This window comes from Mustela putorius, unplaced genomic scaffold (genome assembly GCF_011764305.1).
Source record: "Mustela putorius furo isolate JIRA1106 unplaced genomic scaffold, ASM1176430v1.1 tig00000785_pilon_pilon_pilon, whole genome shotgun sequence".
In the NCBI taxonomy this organism is placed as follows: Eukaryota; Metazoa; Chordata; class Mammalia; order Carnivora; family Mustelidae; genus Mustela; species Mustela putorius.
This window is the reverse complement of record NW_025421480.1, coordinates 9,385,199-9,413,061: the sequence shown is the minus strand read 5'-3', so window position 1 is coordinate 9,413,061 and position 27,863 is coordinate 9,385,199. Positions and strand designations below refer to the sequence as shown.

Here is a 27,863-nt window from a genome sequence, read left to right as displayed (position 1 = left end):
AGTGATGATGCTTAGGATAAAATGTTCACAGTGACGACTAAGCTAAGCTGGGGACATTTCAGAACAGGAGAAGGGTTATTTAAAGGCCTAATACATTTTAAATTCTACACACTCCAACTCAGAGTATAAGGACACTATCTTATATGCAGGATGGTGTGGTTTTAAGAGAACAAGCTGCTCTGTTCACACTGCTCCCTCTGCCTGTGCTGTCAGCTTTTAGCAAGCAGGTGCACGTGAGGCAGGTGCGCGTGGGGCAGGCGTACACCCAGCGATGTGACCTCAGCCCTGAGCACAGTGCTGATGCAGAGCAGGTATTCAAACACTTCTGGGAAAAAAGCTGACCAAATGTTAGTGCCTCTCATGGAGCATACTATAAGCCCATATACTCTTGATTCTCACAGCAGCATTATAAAGTGGGTATTAGAAATTGTAGATGAAGGGGCACCTGGGTGGCTCAGTCAGTTAAGCAACTGTCATCAGCTTGGGTCATGATCCCAGGGTCCTGGGATCGAGCCCCACATCAGGCTCCCTGCTGAGCAGGGAGTCTGCTTCTCCCTCTCCTATTCTCCCTGCTTGTGTTCCCTCTCACACTGTCTCTGTCTCTGCCAAGTAAAAATCATCACCATCACCATCATCATCATCATCACCTTAAGAAAAAAATAAAAAGAAATTGTAGATGAGCTTCCTCAATAAAATAAAGACTATATAGGAAAAACCCACAACAAACATCATATTCAAGTGAAAGATTGGGGGTTTTTCCCCTAAGATCAGGAATAAGACATGGATGACCACCTTTGCAACGTCTATTCAATGTAATATTGTAAGTTTTTGTCAAAGTAATTGAGGAACAAAAAGGAATAAAAGGCATCCAAGGTGTAAAGGAAGAAGTAAAACTATCTCTGCAAATGACAAGGTCTCACATCTAGAAAACCCTAAAAAATCTGCAGATAAAAAAATTTTAGATCTAATAAATCAATTCAACAAAGTTGCAGCATAAAAAACCCCTCCTCTCTCTCTGCCTGCTTCTCTGCTTGCTTGTACTCTATCTCTCTGTCAAATAAATAAATAAAATCTTTTAAAAAAAACAATATGCAAAAATTAGTTGGTTTTTTTTTTTAAGATTTTATTTATTTATTTTTCAGAGAGAGAGAGCACGAGCATAGGCAGACAGAATAGCAGGCAGAGCCAGAGGAAGAAGCAGGCTCCCTACAGAGCAAGGAGCCCGATGTGGGACTCAATCCCAGGATGCTGGGATCATGACCTGAGCCGAAGGCAGCTGCTTAATCAACTGAGCCACCCAGGCGTCCCAAAATTAGTTGTATTTTTATACACGAGCAATGAACAACTGGAAGAGGAAATTAAGAAAATAATTCCATTTGCAATAGCATCAAGAAGAATAAAATACCTAGGAATAAATTTAGCCATGGGGAAGCGAGACTCGTATACTGAGAAATACAAAACAATACTGAAACAAATTAAAAAAGATAAAAATAATGGAAAGACATTCCCTGTTCATGGATTTTAAGACTTAATGTTGTTAAGATGACAATTCCACCCAAACAATCTGCAGATTCAGTGTAATCCCAATCAAAATCCCAATAGTGTTTTCTACTAAAATAGAAGAACCCAATCCTAAAATTCATATGAAATTTCAAGGGACCCAGAATAGCCAAAACCATTTTGAAAAAGAAAAAAATTCAAGGACTCATACTTCCAGATTTCAAAACCTACTTTAAAGTTACAATAAACACTTCAAAAAAAATAAAATAAAATAAAAAAATAAAAGGCAATTACACTTCAAAAATAAAATAATAAAGTTACAATAAAAACATGTTGTGGTACTGGCATAAGAACAGACCTATTACACAGAGACCAATGGTACAGAATTGAAAACCCAAGAATAAACACTCATATCCACAGTTAATTCATTTTTGACCAGGATGCTATGGCCATTCAAGGTGAAAAGGACAGTTCTTTTATTTTTTAAAAATATTTTATTTGTTGGGCACCTGGGTGGCTCAGTGGGTTAAGCCTCTGCCTTCGGCTCAGGTCATGATCTCAGGGTCCTGGGATGGAGCCCTACATCGGGCTCTCTGCTCAGCAGGGAGCATGCTTCCCCCTCTCTCTCTGCCTCTCTGCCTACTTGTGATCTCTCTCCGTCAAATAAATAAATAAAATCTTTAAAACATATATTTTATTTATTTGTCAGAGAGACCATAAGCAAGAGGAGCAAGGCAGAGGGAGAAGCAGGCTCCCCACTAAGCAGGAAGCCCCATGCAGGACCCGATCCCAGTACTTTGGGATCATGACCTGAGCTGAAGGCAGACACTTAACTGACCGAGCCACCCAGGCATCCCTGGACATTGTTTTCAACAGTGTTGGGGTAACTGGATATTTTCATGTAAAAGACTGAAGTTGACCCTTACCTTATATATACCATGTACAAAAAGGAACTCAAAATGGATCAAGACAGGGTTGCCTGAGTGGCTCAGTTGGTTAAGGAACCAACTTGATTTTGGCTCAGGTCATGATCTCAGGGTTGTGAGATTGAGCCTTGCATCCACAGGCTCCACACTAATCATGGAGCCTATTTAATATTCTCTCTCCTTCTGCCCCTCTCCCCACTCACACTTGTGTGCTCTCTCTCTCTCAAAAAAAAAAAAATGGATCAAAGAGTTAAAACTATAAAACTCTTAAAAGAAAACAATGGGGAGTTATCTTATTCACATTGGATTTGCCAACGATTTCTTGGAAACAGCATGAAAAGCACAGTAAATAAAAAAAAACTAGTTAAGTTTGACTTTATCTAAATTAAAAATATTCTGCATCATAGGATACTATGATGTAAGTGAAAAGACAATCCACAGAATTAGAAGAAAATATCTTCTAATCATAAATCTAATAAGGGATTAATATCTAGAATACATAATATCTAGAATACATAAAGAACTCCTATAACTGAACAATAATGAAACAAAGCACCCAACTCAAAAATGAGCAAAGGACCTGAACTGACATATCACTAAAGAAGATATAAAAATGGCCAATAAGCACATGAAAGATGCTGAACGTCACCAGCCATTAGGGAAATACACAATGAGATGGACAATGAAGATACCAGTTTATACCCATAATTATGGCTATAGTGTAAGCCTGACCATTTGTTTTTTGACTATAATGTAAGTGCTGGTCTGGGATAAATATGCTACCAGCGACACAACCAGAGGAAGGGCCAGGCCACCCCACCCATGTAGTTCCCCTTTTCATAAAAAGCCCTGGCGGACCTAGATAATTCACCATTTAACCAACCCCTTCTCCCTTTCTGTGCTTTATTTTCTGCTTTTCTGTTTTAAATTCACCCACAAAGTCCGAGACGCTCCAGCCCGGACCCGATAAAGACAGAACCCCAGTCTGCTCTCCTCTTTTTCTTACAGGTGATCTTGCTGTGTGGCCTTGGGCATGCAACGTACCCTCTAGAACTTGTAAATTATAAACCTTGTTTTTCCAAGTTTACTTATGGTTGTTACTGAGGTGTGTCTTGTAATCATAATAAGAACCCCAAGGGCCAGTCCAGCCACAACTTTGGCTCTGGTCAGGGAAATGTCTATGGGGGTTGCCTCAAGTAATACAGGCTCAGGTAAGTGGCCCCTGGCATTTCTAGCCCACGGCGTCACTATCAATAGGCTGAGATGGACACGGGACAATGGCAATCATCAGACAAACCGACAGTAAGCGATGATGTGGAGAAGCTGGACCCGCACCCCCACCCCACCGCCACCGTGCATCCCTGATAGGAATGTACAATGGTGCAGCTATGGGGGACGGTTTGGCAATTCCTCAGAACATTAAATGTGAATTACCATATAATACAGCAGTTCCATTTCTACATATATACCTAAAACAGGTATATTTCTAGGAATACAGGCACAGATATATGTATGCCATATATCGAACAGATATATGTATGCCAATGTTCACAGCAGCATTGTTCACATTTTTATTTTTTATTTTTTTTTATTTTTTTTTTTTAAAGATTTTATTTATTTATTTATTTGACAGAGAGAAATCACAAGTAGATGGAGAGGCAGGCAGAGAGAGAGAGAGGGAAGCAGGCTCCCTGCTGAGCAGAGAGCCCGATGCGGGACTCGATCCCAGAACCCTGAGATCATGACCTGAGCCGAAGGCAGCGGCTTAACCTACTGAGCCACCCAGGCGCCCCTATTTTTTATTTTTTAAAGATTTTATTTATTTATTTGACAGACAGAGATCACAAGCAGGCAGAGAGGCAGGCAGAGAGAGAGAGAGGAAAGCAGACTCTCTGCTGAGCAGAGAGCCTGATGCGGGATTTGATCCAAGGACGCTAGATCATGACCTGAGCCGAAGGCAAAGGCTTAACTCACTGAGTCACCCAGGCGCCCCTATTCACATTTCTAAAAAGATTATTTATTTATTTGTTTTAGAGCTAGAGTGAGGGAGCAAGTGGGGGGTGGGAAAACAGAGGGAGAGGGACAAGCAGACTCCTTGCTGAGTGCAGGGCAAGATCATGACCTGAGCTGAAATCAAGAGTCGGACACACCACTGACGGAGTCACCCAGGCGCCCTGCAGCCTCATTCCCATCAGCCAGAAGTTGAAGGGATATTCATCACAGATGAACAGACATACAAAACATGGTACATATATGCCACAACATGGGTGAGCTTGAAAATATCATGCTAGGGGCACCTGGATGGCTCAGTGGGTTAAGCCGCTGCCTTTGGCTCAGGTCATGATCTCAGGGTCCTGGGATCGAGTCCCGCATCAGGCTCTTTGCTCAGCAGGGAGCCTGCTTCCCTCTCTCTCTCTCTCTCTGCCTGCCTCTCTGCCTACTTGTGATCTCTCTCTGTCAAATAAACAAATAAAATCTTAAAAAAAAAAAAAAAGAAAATATCATGCTAAGTGAAAGAAGCCAGTCACAAAAAAGCAAATGTGTATATGACTCTGCTGAGATGAATGATCTACAACAGGGAAATTCATACAGACAGAAAGCAGAACTGAGCTTACCAGGGGCTGGGGGAGGAAAGACGCAGGGACATTCCTTAACGCTTACAGTCTCCGCTTGGAGTGGATTTTGGAAACAGAGGTGATGGTTACACAACATTATGAATGTAATTAATGGCCCTGAACTGTATACTTAAAATTGCAAATTTATGTTATACGTGTTTTACTGCAATGTTAAAATAATAAAAAGAAAAAAAAGCCTTCATTTATGATTATGTTATGATTCTTGGAGCCATTACATAACTGAATTCCTCAAACCACTTGTTGTTTAGGCTGATCCACACCTTGGCCATAATTTTGGAAGATGGCTCAGAAGTAATTTTTAGGGGGCGCCTGGGTGGCTCAGTCGGCTGATCGAGGGACTCTTGGTTTCAGCTCTGGTGATGATCTCAGGGTCATGAGATCGAGCCCCCAGGTCAGGTTCCCCACTCAGCCCAGAGTCTGCTTCTCTCCCTCTCCTTCTGCCCCTCCCCACAGCTCATACACACTGTCTCTCTAAAATCAATCTATCAATCAATCAGTCTTTAAAAAAGAAATCATCTTTGATAATGGTTTATGTAGCTCCGATGGCAGACTCTCTGTGCTGCGCTCTTTTCTCCTCCCACATTTCCTTGCTGCAAGATTCTGGTGAGAGCCGGAAACGTGGAGAGGAGCAGGCTCTTATTTATTAATTAATTAATTAATTAATTAATTTATTTATTTGATTTTATTCATTTATTTGACAGAGGGAGAGAGAGAGAGAGAGATCACAAGTAGGCAGAGAGGCAGGCAGAGAGAGGGGGAAGCAGGCTCCCCGCTGAGCAGAGAGCCCAATGCAGGGCTTGATCCCAGGACCCTGGGATCATGACCTGAGGCAAAGGCAGAGGCTTTAACCCACTGAGCCATCCACACGCCTCTAGCGCTCATATTTAAATATCTCTAATCACTGGCTAAGCACATTTAAGTGGTAAAAGGGAGGTATTCCTTCTTTTTCCTCAAGCTAGGCCCTAGTGTTTTGAGTGAGATAAATCTGAAAATGAGCCAACTTCCTGGCGACCTGACCTGACCTGCGGTCAAAGGGACACCTTATGTAATGCCGGCACAATTACCACCGCCCCGCCCGGCACATTCCTCTGCCCTCACAGGGAGCCAGGCAGGGCTGCGGTTGGGAGCTGGGGCCGCCATCAAGGTGCTCCGGCCACCTAAGGGACGTGACCCGACTCCTCATCAACGCGTGGCTAAGGATGACATCCAGTTACACACGACAGTCACCCAGGGCCTGGAAAGTGGCAGTGCTGGTCTCTGACTGGCTGACTGGCAGGTGACTACAGCGTCGATGCAGGGATGGGACCGCGGGACTTGATTTCAGGCAGCGTCTTACAAATCACTTCATGTTTCAGGAGTGCTGGGAGGGGCTGAACTCAACCAAGGCTGAAGGCGCACTCCTTGCATTTGCTAAGTCACCGTTCTCCAGGCTTCAGTGGCCATGTGCCATCGCAGACTCCAAAGGCCAGCACCACGTAACCTTCAAAACAACACTCTTACTTCCGTCTCTGGGAGATGCCACGAAGGACGTGCCTGCTGAGTGGAAGGAGCAGCTCCTTTTACAGCTTGTGTGCCTCGCTGAGCTCGTAAGGAAGCAGAGCACTAATTACTCATCAGAAATTTTAATGAGCCCTTCTGAGGTCTAGATCAACAAGCCCAACTCCAGATTCCCGCGCTGCGGCCTCCAGCCAGACAGCCTTGAGCCTTGAGCAAAGACCAGGATTTCTTCTCTTCTTTCATAGAACAGGCTCAGTTACTTAGGATACAAACTGTCTGAGTATCCTGAACTCAATATTTAGATTTTTAAAAAGATTTTATTTATTTATCTGACACAGACAGCAAGGGCATACAAGCAGGGGGAGTGGGAGAGGGAGAAGCAGGCTTCCCTTTGAGCAGGGAGTCCGATGGGGGGCATGATCCCAGGGCCCTGGGGTCATGACCTGAGTCAAAGGCAGACACCTAACAACTGAGCCACCCAAGCACCCCTCAATATTTAGATTTTTACAAATACACAATGGATCTGAAGAAGCATTTCAGGGAACTTAAGTGGACTGTAACAGACTCATGCCCAGGGTGCTCCCAAGGGCTGTGAAAGGCCAATCTCCAGTCCACTGACTCTTGTAAAAGCAGGTGATGCCATGAGCACATAAGTTGCACCCTTCCTATCACAGCTGTTCCCTCAAGTTCCACCACTTTCTAGAATTTGCTCCAGGCTGTGTTCAATTCATATCCAAGACACAATTAGCACACATAAATACTTCTGGGATTTAGACTCTAAATTGTGTGTAATATGTCAACTAGCTGGATTGGATTCCCAATTTTCCTCTTAGAAGTCTGCTTAGATATTTTATACTTTAACTCATTTTATTAAAAAACTAAAAATATGAAGAGATTCCCCTAAGCATACATTTAATTATGCTGATTTTCAGGCTTTTCATCCAGGTCTATAGACAAGCACCGCAGTCTTTTTGTTGTTGTTGTTGTTGTTGTTGTTTTTAAACACCACCAAAGTTTAAATGTAATTAATATATTGTTTTTCCTTTAGAAGTGTACTGCTAATCTCAAAACAGCCAAATTTTACCATATTTTTCAGTTCATTCCAACTACATTAAATTCACCAGATGCCAGGGTACCTGGGTGGCTCAGTGGGTTAAGCCTCTGCCTTCAGCTTCAGTCATGATCTCAGGGTCCTGGGATCGAGCCTCACATCGGGCTCTCTGCTCCGCGGGAAGCCCACTTCTCCCTCTCCCGCTTCCCCTGCTTGGATTTCCTCTATCTCCCTCTCTCTCTCTCTCTCTCTGTCAAATAAATAAGTAAAATCTTAAAAAAAAAAAAAAAAAAATTTAAATAAATAAATAAATAAATTCACCAGCTGCCAAATATAAAATATTCCTTGGTTCTCTAGGATAAATAAAACTATCAAATTTGATGTGGCCTCTAAGAAACACGATCTTCTTATAAACTGAAGTTACACATACTTTATTTCTCTAACAAATGTAAAGATATACACTTAAATTCAAAACTTAAAAAATAGAGCCTAGGGTGCCTGGGTGGCTCAGTGGGTTAGGCCGCTGCCTTCGGCTCAGGTCATGATCCCAGGGTCCTGGGATCGAGTCCCGCATCAGGCTCTCTGCTCAGCGAGGAGCCTGCTTCCCTCTCTCTCTCTCTCTGCCTGCCTCTCTGTCTACTTGTAATCTCTGTCTGTCAAATAAACAAATAAAATCTTAAAAAAAAAAAAAAAATAGAGCCTATTTGGAGCGCCTGGGTGGCTCCGTGGGTTAAGCCGCTGCCTTCGGCTCAGGTCATGATCTCAGGGTCCTGGGATCGAGCCCCGCATCGGGCTCTCTGCTCGGCGGGGAGCCTGCTTCCCTCTCTCTCTCTGCCTGCCTCTCCGTCTACTTGTGATCTCTGTCTGCCAAATAAATAAATAAAATCTTAAAAAAAAAGAAAGAAAGAAAGAAAAATAGAGCCTATCGGTGGAGGAAGAGGACGACCTAAATACCCAGCGGAAACCAGGTTGTCGACGTTTCCTTCAAGCCTCCCTCCCCGCCCTTAACATTCTGTGATTCTCTAAAAGCTACGGCATCAGAGATTCTCTTTGCATCAGTGGAATTATATGAGAAAGAAAAATTTAGAAAACCCGGAGTCAACTCAGAACCTTCAAGAGTCAAAAGAAAAACACAGAGAAACATGCTGAATTCATTGCAGTTTACAAAAGAAAATCATGTTAAGTCACATTCCGTTATGCCCGTAATCTTTAAATTTGTGAAGACAAACGACTAAATACCAACTGTGTCTTCACATCACCAAACAAACGACCACTGTTGTTTTAAAAAGTGTTTCACTGAGCTATAGTCCACATAAAATACAATTCACCCACTTTCCGTGACCATCCAGCTCCATGGCTTTAGTAGACTCAATGTTGTGTAACCAAACCCACAATCAATTTTACAAAGTAAAAAAAAAGAAAACCTGTCCTGTCCCCAACGTCCCCAGCCCTGTCTCTATGGAATGGCATCTTCTGGACATTTCATAGTAAATGGAATCTTATAACATGTAGTCTTTTGTGACTGGCTTCTTTCACTTAGCATAAGGTTTTCATGTTGTATTACATGTTACTAGTTTATCCTTTTTTTTTTTTAGACAGAGAGTGTGCCTGCGGGAGGAGGGAAAGGGGCAGAGGGAAAGAAAAGAGAATCCTAACAGATTCCAGGCCCAGCGCAGAGCCGGACATGGGGCTTGATCTCAGGACCCGGAGATCATGACAGGAGCTGAAATCAGGAATCTGACGCTTAACCAACTGAGCCACCCAGGCACCCAGCACTTTATTCTTTTTTGCCAAATAATATTCTATTGTTTGGCTATACCCTCTACCTGCTTTTCATCTGATGACTACATTTTTCAAATGCCAACTTGCATGCTTTTTTCAAAATTGGAGAGCCAGATGGATGTAACAACTTTGTTAAAAATACAACAAAGCAATGAGAAAAAAGCCCTTTTAATTAAGTACAGTGTTGACTCTGTGAGTGGTGTTTAGAAAGTATTATTTTAAATAAATAAAGGTAAGAAGACATCTACTCTTTGTAGGGATTATGAGCAAACAACAGCTGGGGAGTGAAAAAAAAGAAAAAACCAAAAAACAAAGGAGACTACACAGAAAATTATTTACCTTTGGAAAGTCTGACTTTAACAGTAGAAAACTGAAAAGCTAAGTCCCTAAACATCCTACCTGAATTTATGCTTCCATTAAGCAGAGTTCTGTGAAATCAGTAACAAAATACTCTGAGAAAAATAAAGACCAAAGTCTTCATTACATATGTATCAATATATATCTGTAACTGCACAGAAACACTCTCATACATTTGGATGTGCACATTTCTCAATTTATCTTTATATAAAAATATCACATTACAGACACTTGACGGAGAATACTAGTTTCTGTACAGAATGTGAAAGGCTGGACTGATGGAATCCCCGTATTTTTCATCTTCTTTCTAGATAGCTACAAGGGCATGACTGAAATCACAAAAAATAACTAGATAAGAAGGAGAAAGTTGTCTGACTGGCAGAGAGAGCGTATCCTCAAGCAGACTCCAGGCTAAGAGGGGAGTTGGAAGTGGGGCTTGATCTCACAACCCCAAGATCATGACTTGAGCCAAAACTAAGAGTTGGACACTTAACCAACTGAGCCACCCAGCTGCACCAGAATGTCACTTTTTAAATTACATTGTAGAAAAAGAGTGGCTTCTGAGATGATCTGGCCGGCTCAGTCAGTGGAGCTTGCACTTCTGATCTCAGGCTCCTGATCTGAGCTTGGCTCCTGATCTCAGGGTTGTGAGTTCAAGGGCCCATACTGGGTGTAGACTTTACTTAAAATGTGGCTTCTAACTGGGGAGCTCTGTCTTGGACTGCTACCCTGAGGGAAGCCAGCTGTCGTGGTCTAAGGCAGGAGGTGAGGTACTGGGAAGTAAGCCACACAGGGAGGGACGGTGGCCAGCTACAAACCATCTGAGTGAGCTTGAAAGCACATTCTTCAGCCCAAGTCCAAGCCTTGACATGTCTGCAGGCCTGGCCAGTAGCTTTACCGAAATCTCGTGAGAGACTTAAGCCAGAGGCACCAAGCTAAGCTACAACCAGCTTCCTGACCCACAGAAACCATGGAATAATAATTATTAGTTGTGTTTAGCTACTACATTTTATGAGAATTTGTTATGCAGCAACAGATAACACACAGACGACACAAAATTCTTCAACTTTCTGCTTTTTTATGATATTCTGCAGTCCCTTCCTATGTTTTCAGTTGCAACAAATCCCATTCCCAATGCTTCTGGAAATGGCACCGTCTACTGGAAGAGCTAGAGGACAGCAGAGCACACATTTCTACAGTTCTAGCTATCAGGTTAGGATCTTTAGAAGTAGGTGACACGGGTGGCTCAGTCGGGTTAAGTGTCTGCCTTCGGCTCAGGTCATGATCCCAGGGTCCCAGGATTAAGTTCTACACTGGGCTTTCTGCTCAGCAGGGAGCCTGCTTCTCCTTCTCCCTCTGCATGCCGCTCTGCCTACTTGCGTTCTCTATTTCAAAAATAAAGAATAAAATCTTAAAAAAAAAAATTGAAGTAGGTGACATGTTTCCCCAAACTATCAACCCCTGCCTGAGTTGTCTGCAAAAGCTTTGCACTGTTTCTTTGTTGTTGTTGTTGTTTTATTTACTTGACAGATACAGAGACAGCGAGAGAGGGAACACAAGCAGGGGAGTGGGAGAGGGAGAAGCAGACTCCCTGCTGAGCAGGGAGCCCAATACGGGGCTTGATCCCAGGACCCTGGGATCATGACCTGAGCGGAAGGCAGACGGTTAACAACTGAGCCACCCAGGCATCTCTGACTGTTTCATTAGTGGTTAGAATGCCCAGACCTAACTTGAAGATGTACCCACCATCCTCAAACCTCTCTCCATTCCACACACCATGTACCCTTGTGACAACTGCATTATTTAACTTAACACCTGCTTTGCCACTAAACTCTAGGAGGAATCCATGAGGGTTAGAGAAAGATCTGTCTTGTCATCTCTGTATTTCTACTGCCTGGGAAATAGTCACATAGCAGAAAGTTAATAAAAGTTGGTGAAATACCATCATTATTATTAATTCTACTGGGAGAAGCTCACTGTTGAGCAGGACAAGGGGAACTCTGGGACAGAGGAAACACATCTGGCTCATCAGCCGCCCCTGGGCTCACATCCTCCTCCTCCCCCCGTCTCCTGCAGAGGCGGACAAGGCCCTTCGCAGATGAAACCTGAATCTCCTCGTTTATAAAAATCAAGGGGTGTAGCTTCTAGGTTGGTGAACATGCTGGGACATGGGAGAGTAGTGCGCCTGGAGAGGGAGTGGAAAGCTCCCCCCATTCTTTCCCCAGACCTTGCCTTATGCATCCTTTTCCTCTGGCTGTTCCTGAGTCATATCCTTTTATGATAAACCAGTGATGGGGTAAGTAAACACCAATCAATAAAATAAAAAATAAAAATACATTAACAAAATAAAAAGGGGTTAGAGGGGCGCCTGGGTGGCTCAGGGGGTTAAAGCCTCTGCCTTCAGCTCGGGTCATGATCCCAGGGTCTTGGGATGGAGCCCCATATCGGGCTCTCTGCTCGGCAGGGAGCCTGCTTCCTCCTCTCTCTCTCTCTGCCTGCCTCTCTGCCTACTTGTGATCTCTGTCTGTCAAATAAAATAAATAAAATCTTTAAAAAAAAATTTATAAAAAAATAAAAAGGGGTTAGAGTAGGCCATTTTCAAGATCCTTTCTGGCTTTCTGAAAGCAACACTGTTAGCCAAGTTCACGGTCCCAAGATCTAGACAAACTCCCTGTCCAACACGTCCACTTGGATGTCTAAGGGACTCCAAACTGCCACACTGTCTTCCGCCCTCTTCCCCCACGACGTGCTCCTTGTCTCTCTACACTCCCACCCCGCGGCAGCGGCATCACCCTACATCTGGTGCCTAAACCACACGACTGGGGCTAATCCTGGACTCTCCCCACACCTGATCTACAACCCGGTCCAGTCAATTCCTCCCCCTCAGTAACTCCCAGTCCACTTCTCTCCAACCCCACAGCTAATCCCTCAGGAAGGAGCACCAGCAGTGACGCCACCTGGATTATTACAAAAGCCCCAACCACTGCACGGTCTCTAATCTTGCACTATTCTAACCCATTCTCCACACCATCAGTTGAGCCATCTTTCTAAAAACTGCAAGTCCTAGCACATCACTGCTGTTCAAACCTGCCAGGAAGCCCGAACTGGTTATTACAAACAATAATCCTTTATAACCTGGGCCTTGTTGATCTTCCAAGCTTCAATGTCTCCACTGTTGTACTTTCTATTATTCCTCTAGATTCATTCTTCCCTTCTAGTCTGCTCCAGACAAACTAAGCATCGACAGTCGCTGAAACGTGGGATGCTTCCCTCTTAGAGTCCTCTGGGCTTCAGTCTGTGCTGTGCCACCTCACGTCCTGCCTTGGCTCTCTCTCCCCGTCTCCTTTCCGTAGCTGGCACGCATTTGACCCTGTCTCAGCTTCGATGTCCGATCTCATCAGCTCCTCCAGGAAGGCTCCCACAGCCCTTCTAGAACACCATCTCCACAGCAATGTGCTTACTTAGTACCACCCATGGCTCCCATCCTGCTAGACTGAACGTGTTAGTCACTTGGCTCCCATAGTCAAGCCCAAAACTCAAAGGCAGATTCACCGACAGTGTTACAACGCCTGGCATACACACAGTGCTCAGTAAATGTCTGCTAAGTAACCCTGTATGGTTATACAAAATAACGTAAAAAAAACTTATGAGGGGAAGAATTCTTCTGTGATGTAAATTCATCCTCTAGTTTATCTTAAGATAGACCAAGAGTCAGAGACTTACGGTGCCTGGGTGGCTCAGTCAGGTAAGTCTCCGACTCTTGGTTTCTGCTCAGGTCCTGGTCTCAGGATCCTGGGATCAAGCACCATGTCTACTCCTTACCCAATGGGGAGTCTGCTTCTCCGCCTCTCTCTGCCCAACCCCAGCACCCAGGGACGCTCACTCACTCTCTTAAACAAATAAAAATAAGTAGTTTTAAAAAATAGTTGTTGGGCACCTGGGTGGCTCAGTCTTTAAGCATCTGCCTTGGGCTCAGATCATGATCCAGGGTCCTGGAATCGAGCCCCACACTGGGTTCCCTGCTTGTCAGGAAGCCTGCTTCTCCCTCCCTCACTCTCCCTGCTTATGTTCCCTCTCCCTGTGTGTTTCTCTCTGTCAAATAGATAAATAAAATCTCTTTTTAAAAAAATGTTTCTGTGGTAAGTAGAATCCATGTTCTAATTCCCATAAATATATTACATTACGTCACAAAGGGGAATTAGGCTGCAGATGAGATTAAGGTTGTTAGGTACTTAGCTGACCTTCAAAAAGGCAGATTATCCTAAATTATCTGGGTGGGCCCCGTGTAATCACAAAGGTCTTTCCACCGTGGAGGGACTTGGCTGGAAATTGTTGGCTTTGATAATGTAGGAAGAGCAACTACAAGCTAAAAAACGTGGCCTCTAGAAGCTGGAAAGGCAGGGAAGCTGAATTTTCTCTGGAACCTCAGGAAAAGAATGCTGACACCCTGAGACCCTATGTCAGACTCCTGACCTACTGAACCGTACAGTAATAAATTTGTGTCAGTTTTCAGCCACCAAGGTTGTGGCAATTTGTTATGGCAGCAATAGAAAACTAATATAATTTTAATATTGGGGCTGTTTTTTTAAATAAAGGGAATTTTGGCTAGGAATCTTAAAGTCCCTTCTGAGTCTACAATCATTTGACTCTATGTAAATCAGGAACACTTTTATTCTACTGTTACCTAGGAAACAGCTACCTTTCAGAGGAGATATGATCTGTCTTCTTTGATCAATCCCTCACTGAGGGAAGATTAAAAGAGAGGTTACTGTTTCTGCAGGTCACTTTCCAAAGATATTTTAGTTTAAAGGGGCTGGAGTGGAGATTAGGTAAACCAGGACTTCAGAATTTTCAAAGTTTAATGTATAGTCTGTAGGAGAGTTAAATTGCTCATTTACCTACCTAATGAACAAAATGGGTTACAATCCCCAAATATCAATACCAGAATCTATCAATCTTAGATGGTTTGGCAAGGCTTTTCCAGTTTTTAATTCGGGTTCTCTTAGGTAGGTATGCAGGGTCCTGTCATATCAAAGTCCTCATGATTCCCAGGATCTCACTCCTGGCTCAGCTACAGCATACAGACATCACTCAGCTGCCTCCACTAGGCATTCAGGTTTGGGAGCCAACTCTAGAGTTTCTACTACGGTTGAAGCCAGATGGGTAAAATTCAAATCTGGCCTTTGCATTATCAGTTATTTTTTGGTTAAGAGTTATTACTTTAGACGTCAGTTAAGCTGCCAGCAGGGGCGTGATACCTAACATTAAGCTAGGGAGACACTGGAAATAGGTTTTTCAGAATATACCTTAGGGTATATTCAGGTAAGCCTGAAAAGAGAGTATTAAAAAGATCTCAGGAGATAAGAAAGACACTGACAAAAGAGGTGAGATGGACTTAAATTAAACCAGTTTCTTAATTTCCTCGAATGTCGCTCCTGGTCACTTCGTTCAGAAATCATCCGGTGACACACTCAAAGACTAGGGGTACCATTTAGAAGCACCTGTCTTTGGCTAGGTACTTGATAAAGTGCTTTATCTACAAGATCACTCATTCTAAGGACAATCTTGCAGAAGTCGCACAGATAAAAAGGAACAGGCTCAGGGAAATGAGTTAAAGGTCACATGGCCAGGAATAGGCAGAGCCAAAGTCTTTGCTCTTTCCACTGTGCAAGCCTGACTCCAGCCACAGATATGTTTCCAAGATTTGTTTTTCTCTAGCTTTCACGCCCTCCCTGTCCCCGCCGAGCTGGAGGCCGCCAGTGGAACAAGTCAGGGCACTGAATATGAGCAGCAAGTCAATCTGGAAGTTCTTCCTTTCTCAATTTCCATGTGCTGCCTATCTCTGGCTTCCTGCCATTTGTTGAACTGTTTTGTTAAATGCTTAGATACGGGGTGACTGAGTAAATAAAGCATGTTCTATGGCAACCCTCAAACACTTAATCTGAACTTGCTTTTTACAGCCACACAAAATTTATGGGTTAATAGTTGCCAGGGGCTGGGGGTGTGGGGGTGGGGGAGACGTGGAAAAGGGGAGTGACTGCTAACCGATACAAGATTTCTGTAGAGGAGGATAAAATGTTCTAGAATTAGATACTAGTGATGGTTGTATAACTATGTGAATATACTAGAACCAGAAGGTTTTACCCTTCATGAAGGTGAATTTCAGGGCATGTAAGTTACATCTGAATAAAAGAAACTGTAGGTAAAATCAAAAGGATCAGATATTAACAAGGGTTGGCGAAGATGTGGAAAAATTATACCCCCATATATTGCTGGTATAGCCACTTTGGAAGGTAGTTTAGCAGGTCCTCAGAAGTTGAAGGAAGTATCGATTATGATGCAGCAATTCTACTCCTATGCATGCATAACCAAAAAAGGGAAAATCTATGTTCACATGAAAACCTGTATGCTATCAGAGGAACACTATTCAGTATAGCCAAAAAGTAGAAACAGTCCAAATGCCCATCAGCAGACAAACAGATAAATGAAATGTGATATAGTTATTGCAGTGTTATTTTAATAGACAATAGAAAGAAAAATGTATTGATATGTGCGGGTACAACATGGATGGATTTTAAAAACATTACACTCAGTGAAAGGAGTGGGTCATAAAAGACCATATATTGAAGGATTCCATTTATGTGAAATATCCTGAGGAGACAAATCTATAAAGAAAGAAAGTGGATTAGTGGTTGCCTAGGACTGCCATGGCTCAGTGGAAAATGGGGTGTGACCGCTAATAGGTATGGGTTTCTTTGTATGATGAATGATGAAAATGTTCTAAAATTGACTGTGGTAATGATTATACAACTCTGGGAATGTACTAAAAATCAGCGAATTGTACATATTAAGTAGGTGAAGTATATGGTATGTGAATATCTCAATAAAGCTTTTAAAAAAATTAGTGGGGGAGAGGAAGGGCCAAGGGAGTGGGTGAGAGGGAATCTCCAGCCCACTCCACACCCAGTGGGAAGCCCGACACAGGGCTCGATCTCAAGACCCTGAGATCATGACCCGTGCCAAAATCAAGTGTCAGATGCTTAACTGACTGAGCCATCCAGGAGTCCAAGATGTTAAAAATATATAGGCTAATTTTCATTCCTTTTTAGGATATTTAAAGTTATGACAGATTCAACTATAGTGAAAACCTGATGTAATGCAGCTTGAAACCCTGCTTAGCTAACTATATTACAGGGATTCAACTCTCTACGGGAAACAGTCTCATAATAATGACAACTGGACTTTTGTGAGGCTGAGTTCAAGGTTTTAGCAGGTTTAGAGAAGAAAGCCTGTAAATAATGACAGATCTCCTAATATTATTCCTCTACTTCTTTTTCCAGCACTAGCTTTTGGATATACAAAAAATTATTACAAATTAAACTAGGTAAAGAGGCATAAGAGTAAATAAATTCACCTTAATAGGGGCACCCGGGTGGCTCAGCGGGTTGAGCCTCTGCCTTCAACTCGGGTCATGGTCTCACGGTCCTGGGATCGAGCCCCACTTCAGGCTCCCTGCTCAGCGGGGCGCCTGCTTCCCCCCCTCTCTCTCTGCCTGCCTCTCTGCCTACTCCTGATCTCTCTCTGTCAAATAAAAAAATAAAATCTTCAAAAAACATTCACCTTAATATATATTTTTAAAAAGTGTTGAGAGAGCACCTATCTATAAAAAACTTATTTCTGGGCTGGAATTGAGTATCACACTTTATATATCATTTCACATTTGAAAAGCGATTCCATTATTAGAAAAGTACCCACTTTTGGAACTTCATTTACTTAGGATCTTAGAATTTCACAGTAATGAAAGAGCTACCACGCTCACGTCTAGACACCTATGCACCAACTCTCTGTGCTGTTTATTTGGACACAGGGAATGGATTCGGGAGCAGCAAGATGGAGACATCTTTAGGCAGCTTTCCTCCAGCTAAAGATGATGACACCGAACTGTGGCAGTGGAGATGGAGAGAAATAGGCCAGCCAGAGTGATCTCAGGGAGATTCGATCACTAAGACCTGGTGATGGGGTGTGTACTGAGACAGGCTTTAGCCATCGCTCAGGGTACAGTGCGAAGAGCTCCCAGGCCATCCTAAAGCCTCCCATTCCAAGCCCTTCCACCTCCAGAAAGAAGTAATTCTGCTCTCCTGGGAATCTTCTACCCAGCTTAAAATTCTTCTGCCCACCCACACTTTCCTTCTTTTAATTTAACAATAGAACTCAAAGTACAAATAAAAATGTACCTCTTACAACAAAACAAAACAAAACTACATAGATACAGAGGTGAATTACCAAGTTTTTTTTTTTTTTAAAGATTTTATTTATTATTTATTTGACAGAGAGAGATTACATGTAGGCAGAGAGGCAGGCAGAGAGAGAGAGGAGGAAGAAGGCTCCCTGCTGAGCAGAGAGCCCGATGTGGGGCTCGATCCCAGAACTCTGGGATGAACTCTGGGATCATGACCTGAGCTGAAGGCAGCGGCTCAACCCACTGAGCCACCCAGGTGCCCCTGAATTACCAAGTTTTAACCAAGTTTAGACCATCCCATCTCTGTTCAGGAATCTAAGGAATTCATACCTCAGAAAGGAATTTTAGAAAAATACTTGGATGAACATCACCATCATTATACAGTCTAGAAAACTAAAGTACAGAATGGTTAAGTCTCACCAAGTTACCAAAACCATAAGTAAGAGTTGAACATAGGTTTTGCAATTCCTAATTCAGTTTTCTCACACTTTATCATTTTATTTAAGATATAGAATTGAAAAGCTAATCTATATAAAGACTACCCCTAAGTTTTAAAAATCATATATTTCAAATGCATTAGGGGATAGTAATTCTCACTAGATAAAAACTCACTAGATAATAAATATAGAAAAACTTCAAATAATATAAACATGCCTAGGGAAAATGAAATAAGGCCATGGAAGGAAGGAATAAAAGGAGCTACAACTGACCCATATACATATGCCACTGGGTCTCAGTTCCTCAAAACATCAAAAGAACACATTAGAGAGGCACAGTCAAATTGCTCTTGAATTATAGTCATTGGATAAACCAATTTATGTACAAATAGCACTACATACATCATCTGTTTATTTTAGATCTTTTGAGAAAAGGCTCTCATATCTCTTTTCAAAATTTATTTTAATTTTCTTTAAGCAAACTAAGGAAAAGCAAAGATGAAAAGATCAGTTAACTGGAAAACCTAATTATGAACTACGTTAAAAAGTTATCAAGTCACTTTATCGAATAAAGAAGGATAAATTTGTATGAACTACAAACTTTCATCTTTAACTCCAAATTTAAAATAAATAAGTAAGTCAACAGGGTATGGAGAGATCAACTATATCTCTAAGCAGCCAAAGAAGCAGAAGATGAGAAGACCCTCCCCTTCATTCTCTTAAGCCTCACGCAGAGACTGCTGGCTTAGGTAAGCTGGTGCTACACTACAGAGTCCCAGCCTTGGACGTGCTGGAATAATCCAGTCCCACATGTTCCGGATGGAAAATAACCAGAGATGGTCTTTTTCCCATGGGTGCCCTATGATTCAGGGGGAAAAAGTCTATAGCTCCAAACTTTAACTGCCAAACAATATACCAAATAAGAACTACTCTGCAAAAAAAGGAAAAGAAAAAGAAAAAGAAAATACTCTGAATTAGTTTGTAAGCAAAGTGATACAACGAAAGCTAGATGTCTTATTCAACACTGATATAAAATGTCTATCAATATATGTTAACACCGATTATTCACTTACTAAGTGAGTTGGAAAGATCCTGTAAAGAATTTAAAACTGTACCAGCACCTCATGCTCTCTCTCTCTCAAAACAAAGAAAAAGTTACGAGATCAAGCCCTGTATCAGGCTCCATGCTGAGAGCGGAGTCTGCTTGAGATTCTCTCCCTCTTCCTCTGCCCTTCCCCTTGCTCTCTCTCTCTCAAATAAAAAGTAAAATAAAATAACAACTATATCAGCACAAAAACTCGCAGATGGAAGATCAAAGCCACAGTGATGACAGAAGGAAATTTTTAGGGCTGATACTGGTAGAAAATGGTCTGATTTATAAAGGAAGAAGACTTTATATACTTAAAATACCTTGTGTGAAAACATGTACAAATAACTTCAATTTCAGCGTGTTTATTTTGGCAAATTACTGGGAATCGCCATAAAGAAGCAGCTGAATAAATCACGCACACCCAAGTGGGGGGGACACTGGAAAGCTGTCAGGTGTGTCACACAACACACGGCTGGATCTCCACATGCTGGAGAAGTGGCTCCAGCATATATCAAGAGATGTGAAGCAAGATGCAGGACAGTATGGCATACGGGACGTGAAGACAGCATATTTTTAGGTAAAGAATAGTATGCAAAATAATTTTTAAAAATACCTTGCGGTATCTTCTTCATTGGGCCTCTTTTGGTTCTTGGGCTTCTTTTTCCGGGTGCTTTATTGTCCTTTCCCACGAGGGCCTGCCCATCCCTGGGGCTTTCCCCAGGAGCGTTCTCCGAGCTCTCGAACGCAGCCACCTCATTGCTGGCGGGGCAGTTGTCATTATTGTTGAGACTGTCCTGGGCCAGCACGTCAGGTCTGCCCATGGCGCTGGCAGCACTGCTCAGACGCTCCTGCCCGTCCCCATCCAGTTGATTTTCATTTTCATCCGATGCAGAAGGCAAGCGTGTCACTATGCTTCCCCTGCCGTCACCAGGATGACACCCATCTTGTGACTCTATCTGCAGATTATCTGTAGGAGTTCTGCTGTCATCCATCAGAGCATCTTCTGTGGGACCATTTACATTTACATTTCAGTCAAGTCCTTCCATGTCTACAAAGACAGAAAGAAAAAAGCTACTTCATCTCTGGATCCTCAGTGATCTTTAGATTTCCTTTTCTCTTGAGTTGTCTTACTGTAATTAGGGAAAGGATAGAAATGACTGACGCTCATTCCTTCTATTTCTTCCCCACTCACAAGCCCACCCAACCTCACCGGGTTCTGGCTTGAATACAACAGTGCCCAACCCTGGCTGTGTGTTTATTACCTGGAGAGCCTGTCCAGCACAGAGCCCTGCTACCATGGAACCATGGCCTTAATGAAAGAAATTACTCATTAATCAGGCTATCTGGTAAAATCAACCACTCTTTTTATCACTGGACACTTACCAGACAAATGAAAGTTGTGTAAGTCCTTTGGCTGAACAGCAGTAATACTTGCAAACAAACACATTTACAGACTTTTTAAAAATAAATGGAAAGATGGACGCCTGGGTGGCTCAGCTGGTTAAGCAACCCCCTTCAGCTCAGGTCATGATCCTGGAGTCTTGGGATCAAGTCCTGCATCGGGCTCCCAGCTCCATGGGGAATCTGCTTCTCCCTCTAACTTTCTCCCCCTTCATACTCTCTCTTTCATATTCTCTCTCTCTCTCTCTCAAATAAATAAATAAATAAAATCTTTAAAAGAAATAAATGGAAAGAAGGTATGTAGAAAATTCAGGTAGTAAATTGCAATATTCTATTCTCATTATATCATCTACTTCCTAAAAATAAACCCTGGAAAGTACCTTAGAATTGTCAGCAAATTCTTTTTATAAAATTAAAAAAAAAAAAGAGGGCCATGATTAACTCTATAGACTAGTTTAGACTTGGAAAATCTAAATCTGCTCCAAGGATCCTTTTAACATAGTAAACATAGAGAAAATAGATTCTAAGCATTTTATCAGACATGTTTTGTCCCCTCTTATCATCCAAAAGTATACTACATTTTAAGGGAATGATGTCAGCAAGATCTTGAAATTTTCTGCTTGCCAATTATAATTTGGGGTTTGAATCAAACATAGTATTTCAGTAATCTGAGAAAAATTTTAGTGACTTTCTAAATTCTTCAAATTAATAGAAATGCTTATTTGGTGTTTAGAAACATGTAAATAAAGTATAATTCTTTTAAAACATGGAAACGAAGTACAAAGTAAAACATTAGCTCTGCACTGGTTGTATCATATATTTTTAACGTATTTTACAACTGGAATATTTTATTTGATTCAGACCTAAATGTACTGGTTCGCAGCCTGGGTGGCTCAGTCATTCAAGCATCTGCCTTCAGCTCAGGTCATGATACCAGGGTCCTAGGATCTAGCCCCCATCAGACTCCCTGCTTGGCAGGAAGCCTGCTTCTCCCTTTTCCCCCTCCCACTCCCTGTGCTTATGTTCCCTGTCTTGCTGTGTCTCTCCCTGTCAAATTAATAAATAAAATCTTAAAAAAAAAAAAAAGGACTGGTTGGCAAACATAAAAATATCTAAATTTGGGGACGCCTGGGTGGCTCAGTTGGTTAAGTGGCTGCCTTCAGCTCAGGTCGTGATCCCAGCGTACTGGGATCGAGTCCTACATCAGGCTCCTTGCTCGGCAGTGAGCCTGCTTCTCCCTCTGCCTCTGCCTGCCACTCTGCCTGTGTGCGCGTACTCTCTCTCTCTCTCTAAAAATAAAATCTTAAAAATATATATATATCTAAATTTGGATGGTATCAATTTCCTTTTACCACATATATATATTAACTTGGGTTTAGACCTAATATAAAATCTAAATAGAATATAATTTTTAATTTAAAAAGTAATTATTTTAATGAAGGGTTTTTGAGATTACTATCATGAGAGAACCCAAGTTCACGTGACTTATAAAATGTATGTGGCTAAAACAGACAAAGATCAATAGAACAGGATAGGGAGCCCAGAAACAAACCCACAGTGATATGGTCAATTGATCTATGACAAAGGAGGCAAGAATATACAGTGTGGAGAAGGCAACCTCTTCAATAAACGGTGGGGAAAACCAGTCACATATTAAAGAAACTACATTTTAAGGGAAATACTAATATCACTTTCTCATATCAAATATACAGAAAAATAAACTCTAAGTGGATTAAAAAGACCTCAGTGTGAGACCTTAAAGCATAAAACTCCTAGAAGAAAACATCACAAGTGTATTCTTGGACACTGGCCTTAGCATCACCTTTCTAGATATATCTCCACAGATGAGGGAAAGCAAAATGAACTGTTGGGTCCACATCAAAATAAAAAGCTTTTGCAAGTGAAGGAAACCAACTAAATAACATGGCAACCTACAGAATAGGAGAGGATATCAGCAGTTGCTATACTCAATAAGGGATTCGTATCCAAAAGATACAGAGAACTTACACAACTCAAGACGAAAACCCCCAAAAATCTGATTTAAAAATGGGCAGAGTACCCAAATAGGCATTCTGCCAAAAACAAACAAAACAAAAAACTAAAATCACACAGATGGCCAACAAAACATGAAAGGATGCTCAGTCTCACTCATCATCAGGGGATGCAAATCAAAACCACAATGAGATATCACTTCACACCAGTCAGAATGTCTAGGATTAGAGAGACAAGAAATAACAAGTGTTAGCAGGAATGTGGAGGAAAGGGGAGCCCTTGTGCATTGCTGGTGGGAATGCAAACTGGTACAGCCACTCTGGAAAACAGTATGGAGGTTCCTCAAAAAATTAAAAACAGAAATACCAGATGATCTAGTAACTCCACTGCTAAGTTTTTGCCTCTCTGCCTGCTTGTGATCTCTCTGTCAAATAAATAAAAAATCTTTAAAAAAAAAAAAAAAGAAAAGAAAACAAAAATACGAACTTGAAAAGATAAATACACTGCCAATATCACAGCATTGTTTACAGTAGCCAAGTACGAAAGCAGCCTAAGAATCCACTGATTGACAAATGGATAAAGAGCATGTAGTAATATAAACATGTAATAATACTTAGCCACTAAAAAGAATGAAAGCTTCCATTAGGGACAACATGGGTGGACAGAGTATCATGCTAAGTAAAATGAGTCAGATAGAGAAAGATCAATATATGATTTGACTTATAAGTGGAGTCTAAAAACCAAACCAACCAACCAATCAGCAACAACAAAAAACCAGAATCATAAATATGGAGAATAAATTGTTGGTTGCTGGAAGGGAGGGGCTGGGGATAGGGACGAAAATGGTGCAGGTGATTAAGAGGTGCAAACTTTCAGTTTAAATGACTGACAGGGATGAAAAGTGCAGCATACGGAATATAGTGAATAATATTGTAATAACCTTGTGGTGACAGATGGTAATTACAGTCCAGCAATAACAACTAGAACTGTAGACCATTACATTGTATACATGAAACTAATGTAACATTTTATGTCAACTATACTTCAATAAATCAATAACCAAGTAAACAAATAAAATGCATATAGCTAATATGGTGGGAACTACACAAATGTCCACTAACAGATGAGTAAACAAAATGCAGTATATTCATACCAGGGAAGTTCTGGAAGTTCAGGAAGGAAGTTCTGATACATGCAAAAAATATGGAAGAAGCTTGGCAGCATTATAGGTAGTGAAATTAGCCTGACACAAGAGGATGAAAACAGTATGATTCCACTTGCACAAAATTTCTACAGTGGGCAGATTCATGGAGACAGAAAACAGACTGGAGGGGCAGAGGGCAGGAGATAAAAGGAAGTTCCTGTGTAATGGTTGCATTGTTTTTTAGCTCAGGGTGATAGAAAAGGTTTGGAAATGCAGTGGTGATGGGTACACAGCAGCATTGGTGTCAATAATACCACCGCATCATACAGTGAAAAACAGTTAAAATGGTATATGGTATGTATTCTTGATCACAGCAGTGAAAAGAAATTCATGTGGCTATGCAGGGAAAAAGTCGGTCTTTAAAACTAGGAACAGCCTCGGCTGACTTTTATAAACAATCAAGTTATATTCTTTTTTTTTTTTAACACTTTATTCATTTATTTGAGAGTGTGTATGTGCATGTGCACATGCACTATGGGGGGAGGGGCTGAGGGAGACAGAGAAGGGAGAGGGAGAAGAAGAAGCAGGCTCCCTGAGGGAGCCTGATGTGGGGCTCCATCCTTGGACCCTGGGATCATAACCTGAGCTGAAGGCAGACACTTAACCCACTGAGCCACCCATGCGTCCCTATTCAAGTTATATGCTGACATGCATCTGAAAGTACGAAGTGTACCTGAGAGATACACGGGTCACATGCTAAGGAAGAAGTGGGAGGCAGAGAGCCCCAAACAATTACACTTCTCTCTTGCTGAATCTCCATCACGCAGTAGGAACTGTGACAGGAACTTCACATATCTCATATCAAACCCTCCAAGCAAGCCCTACATGGGAAGTACGCACACTGTTTCAGATGGAGAATCTCAGGCTTGGAGAGGCCTGAGGCAAAAATAACTTGTTTAGGCTCATCTTTCTGGGAGGAAATGGAATTGGATGTGAAACCAGGTCCCCTCTCCTTTGACTCCTGGGCAGCACAGGAGAGAGGCTAAGAACCTAGGCTAATCCAGGCTCGGAGTCTGGCGCTGTCATCTAACAAACGGTGTGTGCAACCTTAGGGCAAGCTGCCTACATCTCCAAGCTTCTCTTTTCTCATCTGTAAGTGGAGAACTAATGCACCCACCTCGAAAAGTCATTTGTGAGGCTCAGACAACATGGCAGGAAACACACTTGGGAGAGTGCTTGGCTTATACTGAATGCTCGGTGAAAGTCAGCCACCACTGCTTCCCAAGAAATTTCACTGGTTGGTATTAAGCACCAATAGGTCTTTTTCGAGTGGGTCTAGAGCTTCACTGCAGTCTCAGAAACAAAGCATTTCCAGATTTCCCAGAAATGTTAGGTTCCTGATAATAAACTAATGTTAACCAGCATCATCTGAAAATGCTGAAATTTAATTTATAATGGGGGATATTTCATTTGGTTACTAGAATGCTTAAGCATCTGTTCTGGGCATCCTGTTTCAGATGATTAAGATATCTAGAAATTAGTAATTAAGGCTTCCTGGTGAGTATAAAACTACAAATCACATTTCACAGCTTTGTTGAGGCTCTGTTTCAGACCAAAGCTCTTACTGAATTTTCATAATTACCCTAGGTAGATAGGTAAGTTTTAGTCCCATCATACTAACGAGGAAACCAAGTTTCCTATCTCATGAAGAGTCATTCAGCTAGACCCGGGCATAATGTCCTGCTCATTAGCATTCTGTACCACCACTGTTCTTCCCCAACACTGCTCTGTATTGTGTATTTTTGCACATGTGTCCTATGATATTTAAGCCACTTGAATGCCCATAACCCAGCCACAGAGAATTTTTATTCTTTGCCACATCTAGCCCCAGGCCTTGTACTTAAGAGCTACAATGACTGCAAAGCCCTGACTCTGGCATATTTTGGCTTTTTTAAAAGCATGGTAGTGAGTGCTGTTCAAGTTTCCAGCCTCTCATGTGAAAACAGCATCCCAAATATGTACACTGTGCAGAAGTTATTTGACAAGTTGACTCTGTACAGCTGAGAACTTCAAGCAAACACATCTAAATCAGGCTTAGACAAAAACTTGAAAAATAACAAAGCCCTGGAAGAAGTTTTAAATAAACCAATAATTTAGAGTAACAGACTAACAAAAAGAAATCTACACTTTGTCAATAACATTCTCCTTCCCAGGTAAAATTAGAATTCATCCTTTGAAACATCTTAATGGATAACTGCTAAGATTAAACATCAGCTGTCACTCAAACAAAAAACTTAATCCATAGGTATTACTCAATTATTTTATTAATATCCTTTAAGGAGGGGCGCCTGGGTGGCTCAGCTGGTTAAGCATCAGACTCTTTTTTTTTTTTTTTTTTTTTAGATTTTATTTCTTTATTTGACCGGACAGAGATCACAAGTAGGTGGAGAGACAGGCGGGGGTGGGGGTGGGGGGAAGGCTCCCTGCTAAGCAGAGAGCCCAATGTGGGGCTCAAACCCAGGACTCTGAGATCATGACTGGAGCCAAAACCAGAGGCTTGAGCCCCTAAGCCACCCAGGCACCCCAGCATCAGACTCTTGATTTTGGCTCCGGTCTTGATCTCAGGGTCCTAGGATCAAGCACCACGACAGGCTTGCACTGGGTGTGCAGCCTGCTTAAGATTCTCTCTCCCTTTTCCTCTACCCCTTGTCCCAGCTCAAATTTAAAAAAAAAAAAAAAAATCCTCTAAGGATTTTTAAAATCCTTTAAGGAGATTCTGAGTGACATTTTTTAATAGTCTATACAAATTAAGCTAAATACATACTTTCACTTTAAAAAAAAAAAAAACAGTTATCTCTGCACCTAATGTGGGTTTTGAACTCACCACCCTGAGATCAAGAGTCTCACGTTCCACTGACTCAGCCAGCCAGCCTCTCCTATACTTTCACTTTTGAAAGAGCCAAGATTTTTAAGAATTAAGATACAACACCAAGTTGAAATTCAATGACTTCAGAGTTAAACTAAAATTTAAAGGAAGACATTTACCAAACCAGTAAGGTATTCTATTAATCCCAAATTCAAATTTGGCTATTCCTGGTCAGCTCAGGATTGAGGACAAAAGTCATCATACCCATATGTTGTGTTCATCATGGGGATTACATATCTCACTTCACATTTTACCATTTTACTCGTTACACATTTGAAAACACTTCTTTTTTTTTTTTTTAAGATTTTATTTATCTATTTGACCGAGAGAGATCACAAGTAGGCAGAGAGGCAGGCAGAGAGAGAGAGAGGAGGAAGCAGGCTCCCCACCGAGCAGAGAGCCTGATGCGGGACTCGATCCCAGGACCCCGAGACCATGACCCGAGCTGAAGGCAGCGGCTCAACCCACCGAGCCACCCAGGTGCCCTGAAAACACTTCTATCTCATTGCTAAATCCAAGATTTTTCGTGGTTAATGCTTTGTTTAGACATGTGTACCTGTCGGCAATGTTCAGTATATCAGCAATCACAAGTATGCCTCAGAGGAATGATGCTCAAAACTTTTGCAACCCAGAATAAGAAATTCAATTTTCATTGAGATCCTGTACACACAAAATAAGTATATGTAATTGAAACATGGATTTTTATTTATACAGAGAAAGCAGTGTTCAAATAGAAGAAATTAACTGAAATCACGTGACTCTTAAGACCAAAACAACCCTGGGGAGCTAAGCCGACTAAAGAAAGCATACTTTGTTTCATCTTCCCCAGTCCTCCCTTCCTCACTTCACACAGCTGACACATCTATGGGGCCTTTGAGTTCAAAA

General features: G+C 41.8%; 1 protein-coding gene across 2 annotated transcripts in view; it reads right to left on the bottom strand.

Moving 5' to 3' along the window:
- CNST (consortin, connexin sorting protein) overlaps positions 1-27,863 on the bottom strand; it is a 112,763-nt gene that overhangs the window by 46,890 nt on the left and 38,010 nt on the right. For both annotated transcript variants that reach the window (XM_045084670.1, XM_045084671.1), the window contains exon 2: positions 20,129-20,563. In XM_045084670.1, coding sequence (XP_044940605.1) covers positions 20,129-20,507 — 379 coding nt within the window. In that variant the 5' untranslated portion in view covers positions 20,508-20,563. The remainder of the gene's footprint in view (positions 1-20,128; positions 20,564-27,863) is intronic.